This window comes from Melanostigma gelatinosum (assembly GCF_949748355.1).
Source record: "Melanostigma gelatinosum genome assembly, chromosome: 17".
Lineage (NCBI taxonomy): Eukaryota > Metazoa > Chordata > Actinopteri > Perciformes > Zoarcidae > Melanostigma > Melanostigma gelatinosum.
This window is the reverse complement of record NC_136650.1, coordinates 7,052,313-7,064,497: the sequence shown is the minus strand read 5'-3', so window position 1 is coordinate 7,064,497 and position 12,185 is coordinate 7,052,313. Positions and strand designations below refer to the sequence as shown.

Below are 12,185 nucleotides of genomic sequence, written 5' to 3'. Positions count from 1 at the left end.
TGACTTCACTTGATGCACAACTGGTTACACAGCAGTTGTAGAAAGTAGCTCGATACTATACAGGATACATGTAGTGATGCATGCAAAGCCACTGGGTTCCTTTATATCGCGAGTAAAACGAGGCAGATTCTTTGGGTTGTGTGCTAAATTCAGTTCCTGTCGTGTTTACGTAATATTCTGTAGCTGCGATAGTTAATCTGCGTCTGTCATCGATTGCCTCAAATTCCTGAGAAAAGCCCTTTCTCAGAAATCTATCTTCTCGATCATCTGGCAGAAAAACAAAGGAAGCCACGGTCTTTACCTGCGACTGTTAACGTGTTTGACACACACCAAACAAACCAGTAGCATCAAGAACACACGTGACTATGAGCAGCAACACGCAACGCTTGTGCCTGTGAATTCTGATGTTTGATCAAAGGCCAGCTTCAAGTCCCCAGCATTCTGTCATGAGACCCAGCGCTACAGCTCAGGACATGATGTGGAGCGAACAAGTATTATGATCTCATGAGTAACATTTATTATGCAATGACACAATGTGGGTATTGTGTGGCCAGTGGCGGCTGGTCAATAGAGGGCCATGGGGCATGGCCCCACCATGAGCCACACAAAAAAAAAGAAAATAATTATAATAATCATAAATTATACAAATTGTCAATATTTGTGTTTTTGAACTATGGAATGTACCCAGTAATGTGTGTAAAATATGATATCTGCGCAAAATATATGATTTTCCTCCTCGTCCTGCCTGTGTGCTCTCTGCTCGTGCTCTCTGTCTGTGTGCACGACACTCTGAGAACGCGCAGCTTGGGGGGCCTGATCGTTTTGGCCCAAAAGAGACGGGTCTATGAAGCAGTTTAGCCAATTGCTGATTCAAGATATAAATGAGTGACATACAATTTAGCCAATCAGCGCCCTCAAATAGATTCAGCTGTGGGCCAGAACGATCAGGCCCCCCTCGCTGCGCGTTCTTGTCAGGAGAAGTCTCTACAGGCGCCGAGCCAGCGCGAGCACTCCTCCTCCAAGACCCGTTTGAGAGGAGAACTTTGAGGAGATTCTGCAGCCAAAGAGCTGATATCAGATCAGCCTGACCTCACAATCAGACAGCAGACTCGCGGGAAAGGGAAGCAGTACATGCGAAGCTTCTGTACTAGCTGTACACCAGACAGGTTTGGCTAGCTGGATGACGTCATGCTAATCATTTATTTAGCTTTTTAAAACAACGGGGACGGATCCAGCACGGACAGTTACGGGAGTGAGGGATGAGGAGGTAAGGAAACATGAGAACACCAGGGTAGGGAGTGAGGGATGAGGAGGTAAGGAAACATGAGAACACCAGGACACACATGAGAACTCTGTCAAGCTACATATTAGACAAAGTGAACATCTTTTCTTCTACATAGCTGTCCTCAGTCTCATCTGCTTAACTTGGTCATGGAGGCATCAACATGTCATAGAGATGTTAAATTAACAGTGAAAACTCATCATAGCTTAATTTAACATCAGTATTCATAATTACACTTCATGTTTACTTCTCCTGATCTTTACCTCCTATAACAAGGTCCATAGGGGTATCTCAATAAATGAACATGTTATATTATATTATATAAGTGTTATTTACTGATTGTTTTCGTGTTGGAATACATGTTAAATATTTAACTGCCAAGTAATAATGCGTGTTTGATACTTACATTTTTTTTGCATTAAATCATATTGGGATGTTTGCTGAAATTGATAGGATGGCCCTACCTAGAACATTTTCCACCAGCCGCCACTGTGTGTGGCTCTGCTCCCGCGATAACGCCAGAAAAAAAGAAAAGAAAATTGGAAACATGACAGAATCTGAGCGCATGAACCCCCTCACAGATGTTGAGATGAACACTCTGCTGAGGAGATGGAGGCAGGAAATACTGCTGGGAAGGATGGTGCGGTGCAATAAGTGCCTAAATCTATTCATATGATTATAAATGATTTTGTTTTGCTCAATTGGTCATACGTTATATACTGTGTATGGAAAAGAAGGCTTTTCAGTGGTACTTTCACCAAAAGCTATCCTGTAAGAATCAACCATTGCTTGAAAGGGGCTAAAACGTGGTATTGTTTCTTCATGAAGAGACCAGCAGATGTGGGGGACTTGAATTCATGTCGGTAACAATAAATTAGTGCATCGTTTTCATGGTTTTCAAATGCAACATGGAGGTATGGAGGGTTTATCCATATTGTGACAAGAGCTGAAACAGTTAATAGCTTAATCGATAAATCGTAGGTCCGTCAAAAAACTTTGATTGGAAAAAATAAACCATAAAATAAATGTTTTTTTTCGGTTTCATATTATTGTAAAATATGTTTTGACCGTTGGTCGGGGAGAACAAGCTACAAGACGTCGCCTTCTCCATGGAGGAACTTGTGATGTGCATTTCTCACTACTTTCTGACATTTATAATCTAAACCAGGGGTCTTCAACATTTTTCAGGCCAAGGATCCCCAAACTGATAGAGAGATGGAGCAGGGACCCCCGACTAAATATATTGTATAAAATTGTGTTTTATATTGAATGGGCCTAGTACCTTGTTGTTGTGAATTCAATACTAAGCTATTCAAATCATACACAGGTTCATATATTCATGTTTTCATTTTAAACAGGTACAGTGAGCAGGGAGGCCGTGCCACTGCCATTTATAAACATCTTGTCAGCTGATACCAATGTCAACATTGTCTGTTAATTGCATGATAATCAAGCATACAAGCTATTCAAATTTATGTTTTTATTTTAAACATAAATGTGCAAACAAAAATGAGTGATGGCCTATTAGTGCCACTGCCATGCATAAAGATACCCGTTATCTTGCATACAATACTGAACTATTAAAATAATGGACAGATTCATGTTTGGAAAAAATAAATAATAATTATCTAATCAACCAAAAATTCCGCGGACCCTGCAGTACCACCGCGGACCCCCTAGAGGTCGCGGACCCCCTGTTGAAGACCTCTGATCTAAACGGTTAATTGATTGAAGGGGAAAAGAATTATGAATTAAAACGTTTCAAGGACCCCTTGTCGAGTGCCACTGACCCCACTTTGAGAATCTGTGGTAAAACGAGTGATAGCTCAGGGTTGAACAAAAATAATAAACTAACTCATGTGGATCGTGACAGGTGATTTATAGACTGCACATGCGCCGTGGATTCGTCAATTAATCACAGAGCTGAGGGTATGTGACAGTCAACACTCTGTCACTTGACATGAGGATTAATAAAAAGGGTGTGTTCAATAAAAAGGGTGTGTTCAAAACTGCACAGGTAGACAGCTCTGTTGGTAAACAAGACTTATTTATCAGAGACGAAAAAGTTAACGTTCCTCATTTAAAGTGCCTCATCTTGGCTGAACAGGTACATTGATCTACACATTGAGAAGAATTTCTCGCTCGCTCATGTGTCTGAAATCCCCCTCATGTTGCACATTCCAGCACAGAGGCTACAGACACCAATATCAGTAAATGACACCAATCGACTTGTAGAAGAACTCTCTCCAGTTGCCCTTATTAATGCCGCCTAAACTTGAACTCTACCGACAAGCAAACTATAAATTACACACATTAAGGGCAATCAGACCAATCACATATATCATTTGTGTCTTTTCTCAAGGAAGACAAGACTCTCCACTTACCCCTGATTCGGATCGGGTCGCACTTCTGACGGATGTCTCTCTGATCGTGTCTCTGCAGCCTCTGGATCAGCGCGGCGTGTGTCTGCGTTGGCTGTCACCTGTTCTTGCACTATTGCGGTTCTGTCTGTGCTCTGAGTAATTGTATCCAGCCACTCACTACTCTGTGGTGCCCTATTGTCCTCAACCTCTGTGGCATCTAATTGCAGCTCAGCGCTGTGTGTCAGAGTGCTCGTGACAGCCTCTGTGACAGCCTCTGTGACTGCCCTACCCGCGGCGTTACGGGCGTTTTTTGTGCCGTCGTCGCTCACTTCACCTATTTGGGCTGCCTCTGCTGTCAGTGAAACTTGCTCTTCTGACTCACTAAATGTGGGTGTGAACTTGTCTCCCTCTCTTGTGCTGCTGAAAGCAGTGTGTATGTATTCAGAACTCACAATGTCTTTGTGAGCCTGGTAGATTACCTCCCGGCTTGGGAGTTGCGTCTCTCCATTAGGGTGATCTTCTGTTTTCAACCCCTCGGGCAAGTTTCCCTCCGACCCCTCCCCCTGCCCATGCGGCTCACCGGAGGGTGTAGCAAAGTCGCATACCATCGGCGCGTTCGCCTGCTGAACCGGTGTGGCAGGTAACTCCTCCTCCCCCTCATCTCTCACCTGTGGCAACGCCACGGTTTCTATTTCTTTCTCCCGACTCTCTGTGTCACTGCCAACAAGAAACTCAGACGTTTCAATCTTCTGCTCTGGAGTTTCTGACCTCCGACCTCCACATTTTTCCTCCACTTCAAATCGGCTATTGACATCCTCTTTCTCTTCGTCGTTGGCCGTTATGCCTCCCTCATTCTGCATTTTAACAATCACCACCTGAAATGCTCCCTGTTCTCGCTTTCTTATGCCTCTTTCTGCAATCCCCCCACGCTGTGGAAACTCCTCACACAGCCCGGCCTCTTTCACCACGTCTACCACGCAACTTTCTACTCTTTCGTCCACCGTGTACATCTCTTCGCTCCCGCTCCCCTCTCCGCTATCCTCTTCGGCACTGTAGTAGATCTCCACCATACTGCCGTCATCCGATCCAACGCTCAGATATGCTGGACTTAAATGCCCATCAGACACATCAGTCTGTCTGGAAGGCGTGAAAACAGTCTCTCTTGTTTCGATTCTCACCTCAAGACCCCTCGCTGCGCTCATTTTTTCAGCCACGGGAGAGGGACAGACGGGATCGGTGCTCGCCTCGTCTGTGACTAACTCTTTGACTAGGACCGCTCTCCGTTTGGAGTGAGTAACCCGAGTGTCTCCCCCTTGGGATGTTACATAGCCAGAGACGGGAGGGGCAGAGCTTGGAACCATGGGGACTGACCTGGCAATGTCTTGAATGAGGCTAAAACTCTCCGATTTCACCTCCGAAAGAGAGCGGGTCAGCTCTGAGTAAGGAATTGTATCGCCATCACCTGGTTCGGAACCTGAACTGACAGAGGAAGGTACATATCGGATGTAAATATCTGGGTGTCTTCGTGGCTCCGAAGCAGTAAATGTTTGGGAAGAGCTCAATCTGGAGCTCTCGCTAGAATAACCACCGACGGCATCATCCACTCTGCGAGCAGCAGAGTCACACTGAACATTAGTTTCTGTGTGACATTCATTAAGGGTTTTAACAATGACAGGTTCGGATTCAGATTTTATGGTTTGATAGATTATCTCGGTAATGATATGAGGCGGCGGGTTGGAGAGGGCTGACATTACCTCTGAGCAGAAACTCTGGGGGAAAAGGGAATCGTACAACGCTCCGTAAACTTCATCTTGCCTGACAGGTGAAGCACTTGTCTCACCGCTAACAGCCGAGGTTTGGGTGACACTCCCGGCGGTTACGGGAGCAGATCTCTCAGTGTGAGAATTTGAGATTCCTTGATGGACAGGTGCAGAGTCGTCGGCGCGAGGGACAGGGGACGACTGTGTAACTGCGCCGTCAATTCTGGAGTCAGCACTTGCCAGGGAGAGTTTACCATTTTGACTTGTACTGTCAACTACGTCAGGGGCGTCAGGTTGATGATGTGATGATGTGACTCTGGTGGATCCAGTAAGAGAGATTTCTGTGTCTGTGTGAGACTGCTGGAGGATGTCATTATCGAACGCACCGTTGCTTGTGGCGACGGAGTTAACAACTGCTGCTTTGCGAGCCGAGGTGTCAAGCGCGGTTGGAGGCCGGCTAGCCGGAAGGCTAAGTACAGTCTGGTTGTCGACAGCAGGGCTGGTTTCTGTACGAGTCGTGGAGGCAGATGGATGGGAGTTATCATCCAGTTTCTCCTCTGATGAGTCTGGATAATCCAGCTGCAGCTCAGGGATGGTGGCTATCGGTGCTTTCTGCGGCTCCGCATGTACGTCAAACAGATTGGAGCCGTTTGTCAGACGCTCTGTCGTCTCTGGTTGGGTGTTTGAGGCGACGGATGACTGTGATTGGTTTGGGAAAGCAAGATATGATTCTGATATGTTTGTGGCCACAGGGGGAGGAGAAGGGATGTTAAATGCATCATTGGTGTCAAGCTCTGGTTGAGACATGCTGAAATCCTGATCCAAATCCATCCGACTGTGGTTCGGAGGAGTCTAGAAAAAGATGATTTACAGAATTTGAAATCTTAGATATGGAGGAGTTAGCCTCAGTTTGCACCTCTCTTGTTTTATCATTACAATGGAACCACAGGGCCAAGCATCATGTCATTCTGAAAAAATAAAATCCCTAAACAACACTTCGTCTTTAGAATCCTTAAACCTGCAATAACTGTCTGGTTTCGGCCACTTTCGGGCAGCGGAGCAAGTTCTAAAAATTGACATTTCATTGACTCTTGGGTTGATTAGCCAACTTGTTGGCATACAGTTGCTTATATATACATCCTGCAGTTTTTTGGCCACCTGGAAATTGTAAGTCCAAAGCGACTTTCCTTTTGTTCCGTTTTTGGACTGTGTTCACCAGCTGGTCGCGAACTGTATTTATCTGTCTTTTGATGCTGAACAGGTTGTGTACGGTGAGTTGTTAAGGGCAAAGAAAAGGCTCAACCCTGCTTGGTTATTACACAAATATAATGATAGATAAGAGGCACAAACTGGTGCTTTTCATAAATCAGACACAACTTGATCCTAGCAGCAGTTGACGCACAAAATTGAATAAGTTACATAAAAAAGAATTTGCCACACGTGCATTTGAGAAACACAACACTCAAGGAAACGGGCTACCTCCTCTTGCTCTTCAATGCCGGCGCTAGGAAGGCCAAAGGTGCTCTTGGAGATTTTCACTTGATCATTCTTCCTCTTTTTAAAACCAAAGGAGAAGCTGGAAAACTTCTTTGGCTTACGGAGGTCCGACTCTGAGTAGCTGAATTCTTTGCCCTGAGAGGAGGAGGGAGAGATGGAGGGAGAGATGGAGGGATGGAACATTAAACGGCGTAAGAGAGAGCAAGAAATGCAAAATGCAAGACAATAAACATGACGTGTTTCTAAAAGCATAGACATATATATATATATATATATATATATATATATATATATATATATATATATATATATATATATATATATATATATATATATATATATATAAAACTGTATATTGTGATTAATAATTGTGAGTTTGACCTTTTATTAATTAACATATGAACCGAAAAAACATACCTTACATACCAAACATACCTAACTCTTGGCAAGAGTTAATAAGAAACTTCCAAACACTGCCTCTTTAAGTGGCAGGAATGAGGATATGCACAATGAAAAATTATTCCTAGCACCTTACAAGAGTTGACACCCGAACTTCATTCCAATGATGTAAAAGCTGCTCCACCCTGACAAAAAATGAAAGACTAGTAGAACATGATTTACTAAAACCTGATAGCGACGTCCTGTCATTTTCCAATGAATCCGGTACACTGTTACATCGCCTGGAACCAACAGATAGACTCACGGCAAATAACATCTGCAGCAAGTGAAATCACCAAATGATTGTGACTGCTTAGTTTGGGTTCATGGATTTTGAAGTACAAGTCACAACTGTCGCAGAGTGCCATCACTGTTACAAACATGTTTTGTCTAAATTATTGAGAATAAGTGTGAATCTACACAAAAGTTTTAAAAGATGCCAAAATATCTCGGGTGAGCTCTTTGTTATGACCGACGTTTTCCTTATCAGATATCCTAAAAAGACACTGAACACTGATTGCAGAGACAGAGGGGATGCTGTTCTGGTGATTGCGTGCCCGTGTTTTGTTGAGCCGCGATGACGAGGGAGAATGGAACTCAAGGTCTCGGTCACTGCCATCAGCAAGATCTCTGACTGGGTGTGCCTGTCAAAATTCCTCCTTTGGTGATGAAAAGTTTCGAAAGCGCTAGAAGCAAAGTCAACAATCGCAGTGGAGTTTCAGCTGAAGGCGTGAATGAAACATTAAACAATGAAAGCAATCAATCGAATGCAGATCAAGTTTAAAAAAAAACATTGACTGGCTTTATTTTATTATTAAATGCAAAAAAGAAATCCTTAATTACGTAATAAATAAGAAAGGTCCTTTCCTTCAAAACCAATCACAAACTACTGTTACACAACTTTATTAGCATTTACCATGTTCTCGTACTTGTCAGTCACAGTGCTCACTGCTCAGGAAAAGTTACTTTGGCCAAACAGAAGGTTGGCAAGTCGGCAAGAAAGAAACCACAGCTGTCAGGTGGCCACATGAGCACGTACTAATTATGATGACGAGTGGAAACTATTACTGGTGACATAAATACACAATGTCAATAACACACTGCAGCGACACACTCACACAAGGCACCTGTAGCAGTCCTTATTGGTGTCGAACCTGACCATCACTGGATTATGCGGCTAAACAAAAGATGAATGAGATGCTCTTTCCTACTGATGGTGCGTTTGAGTTCATCCCCAAGGTGTTCGATGCATTAATGAGGGATTGTAGCAGCGAGGTTAGGGATGCATTTCACCTGGATCCAATATTTAATGTGAGGGACTTTACATGACCCAAACCCCTTGAAATGACCCATGTCCACCAAAGAGTTCCACCCACAAGTTTAGATATGGCATCTAATGTTTTGGTCCACTGGTAATGATCAAACAAACGCAGCTGCTGTGCGTCGACGACGGCCTTTTTTTTAAAACTCTGCATCATTTTTCACATGCAAAGCAATCTGATCACTGTTCATTTTCAGTTCATGACCACCTCCTGAAATTCACGCCCCTATTGTTGCTTTGCATTTAAAATCGGCCAAACCAATGGATTACAATTTAAGAAGTAAAACATAAGAGTGGGATTACTTTGCTCCTCAACGCAATCTGTCCTGCAGGTGTCAGCAACAATGCAGTCAGATCAGAATTGATCTTCACAGCGACAACAACGCTGCTGTTTAGTAAAGCACTGGCACTCTCTTCTGGAGGGAATGAAAACCATTTGCTGCATTTCTCCTGTTTAACTCTGTGTCACATCTCGGCCAGGCATACATGGGAAACAAGACCAGAGTAGAGACAGTTAAACAATAACACTGTGGACATGAAGTATGTAACAACAAGTGACTTCAACTTTGAAGAGAAAAGTTATTTTTTGTAAGTATGGTGCCCTCTAGAGTGGAGTCCTATATGATGTATTTTTGTGGGTGTAACCCAATTGAGAATATAAGTGTTGTTAAATAACAATATAATAACAACAACCACAACAACAATAATAATAATTATAATTATCATAAGAATAAATAAGAATAAAAAATAAATTTGCACAGTACATATTATTGGGCTTTTTTCAGTTCAAATCCAATTTTTGGCGTATAGATCAACACCTGAAATGCGATTTTTGGATTGTAATGCGTCTCAGTCAGGACGCTTTAGCGACACACATCGAATTTCGAACTTCTCTTTTGCATCCCGATGAACTACCTGTTACCACCACAGTGAGGCCTGCAGACTGCAGCACGAAACATCTCAATGTATGCCGTTGTACCAGACCAACTCAGCGACGGAAGAGAGTTGTGCACTCCCACTTGAAAGTGCGAAGGTGTGATCGATCTGCCAAAACCTAAGCAAGTAGCTTTGGGAGCCTGAGCCAAACCAAAATGTGATTTTTAGGGTGCATCATGCAGTAGTCTTGTAGGGTGAAATGATCCTCCATTTCTCATGCTTCCTACTGACCCCTACATCGTTACCACAACACGTGCCGATGGGTTGGTTGATCCGATCTGATCACCTGCAAATAACAGTGCGTACCATCTGTCTTGAAGATCTGAGATGAAACAGAAAAGGATTTGCCAGCAGGCTGGACTTTAGAGTGGCCTGTACGTGTGTGCTTGTGAGCCTGAGGAGGATGTAGTCTTGTCAGCAAGACCCGGCGGGAGAATCGACAAAGCGTGGAATGCAATTGACAGCAGCTTTTGATTGATGACCTTGATTGAACAGTTGACATGTACTCATTGCTTATCATTGCATTCATAATGGTCGTGTCTAATTGCAGGCCATCATTTATAAAGGAATGCTGATCCTCAGGATGACTAAACCTGTTTGCACAAATGTATGTCTCTCTCTCTCTACGTGTCTCACACACAAAAACAATGGCCCAGCTTCACCATCACTTCGAAAGAAAATAATGATAGTCTGACATTAGCCTGCTAAATTTAAACACGCATTTTGTAAGTTTATGTATAAGTAAACACACAATATGCAGAACAATTACCTGCTTTAAAACAGTCAACAAAAATCTATCAAATTCATATTTCTTTTGCCAACAGGTTGTTTTGCTATAGGTTTGACCTTACTGACCTTATTTATTTAAAGTTTCACAATCCTGTTCTACCGTAGGTTTCTAAGAAAGTTCTACATTTGTAATCCATTTGGACTCTCTCAGTGTATATCGGTACTAACTTAAGAGCTTTTGCACAGAATGTTAAATGGAAGAACGATTGCTTTACGGTTAATTCATGTTCATATGTACAGTGCCTTGCATAAGTATTCACCCCCCTTGGATGTTTCATCCTTTTGTTGCTTTTATACATGAAATCATGGTCAGTATAATTTGGCTATTTTGACAAGAATTTGCAAAAAAAACCTCTTTGAAATATCAAAGTGAAAACAGATTTTTACAAAATAATGTCAATTAATTCTAAATATAAAAGGTAAAGTAAAGATTGCACAAGTATTCACCCCCTTCAGGTCAGTATTTAGTGAATGCACCTTTGGCTGCAATCACAGCGCTGAGTGTGTGTGTGTATGTGTCTCACTCAGGCTGGAACATCTGGACACGAAGATTTTTCTCCATTCTTCCTCAAAGCAGCTCAAGCTCTGTCAGGTTGCTCAGGGATCGGGCGTGAACTGCTCTTCTCAAGTCCAGCCACAAATTCTGGATTGGATTGAGGTCTGGGCTTTGACTTACACTCCAGAACATTCACCTTGTTGTCTTTGAACCATTTGTACCTGGAGTATTTGTGCTTTCTCGCCTCACAGGATGACCGCAGTTTTATCTGGACACTGGTTCTTCAACCAGCCATGGCCCTGCTGACACCTACTACGATCTTCGTTATTAACATTATTAATCCTATTACCGATACCATTAATGCACAGTACTGATTTTGTCTCTTCCCCGGAGTCCTTGTGCTTCCTCTCCTCACAGGTTTCCATGGAGCATGGTTTCATCTGGACCCTGGTCCTTCCTCCTACCATGGCCCTGCTGACTCCAACTGCTAATATCACTTTTATTATTACTCACATTACTATTTCATATTACCGATACCATTAATGCACATTATTGACCTGCTTCTTCACCAGAGTCTCTGTGCTTTCTCGCCTCACAGGTTCCTGTGTATCCGGGTTTACCTGGACCAGGTGTTGCCTCCTGTCGTGGTTGTGTCATACATTGAATGTGCTGTAATTACATTGAATGTGTTGTAATTCACTATCCTGTTCTACACATGACATCATTGCACGTCTGTCTATCCTGGGAGAGGGATCCCTCCTCTATTGCTCTCCCACAGGTTTCTTCCTCTTTCCTCCCCGTTAAAGGGGTTTTTTGGGGAGTTTTTCCTGTTCTGATGTGAGGGTTCCAGGACAAGAGGATGTCAAATGTGTACATATTGTAAAGCCCCCTGAGGCAAATTTGTAATTTGTGATTTTGGGCTGTACAAAAATAAATTGAATTGAATTGAATTGAATTCTGTGGAGCTTTTGCTGTATGCTTGGGCTCGTTGTCTTGCTGGAGAATAAATCTTCTCCCAAGTCGTCGTTCTCTTGCAGACTGAGTCAGATTATCCACCAGGATTTGGGGATATCTTTCTGCATTCATGTCCCCCTCTACCTTTACAAGCCTTCCAGGGCCTGCTGCTGAGAAGCATCCCCAGAGCATGACGCTGACTCCTTCAGAGTGGTCCTAGGTGTTTTGGTGTTCTCCCTCATCAGTCCTCTTCTTGCCCGGTCACTCAGTTTGTGAGGACGGCCGGCTCTAGGAGATTTAAACAAGTGCCACACTCCTTCCATGTCTTAATGATGGACTGAACTGAACT

General features: G+C 43.2%; 1 protein-coding gene across 1 annotated transcript in view; it reads right to left on the bottom strand.

Moving 5' to 3' along the window:
• The window catches only part of crybg2 (crystallin beta-gamma domain containing 2), a gene marked incomplete at its 5' end in the record, with an annotated part of 32,638 nt that extends 25,553 nt beyond the window's left edge, over positions 1-7,085 (bottom strand). Inside the window, 2 exons of the mRNA XM_079287751.1 lie at positions 3,667-6,257; positions 6,885-7,085. Of these exons, the coding sequence (XP_079143877.1) occupies positions 3,667-6,257; positions 6,885-7,085 (2,792 nt within the window). The remainder of the gene's footprint in view (positions 1-3,666; positions 6,258-6,884) is intronic.
• Positions 7,086-12,185: the final 5,100 nt, after the last annotated feature.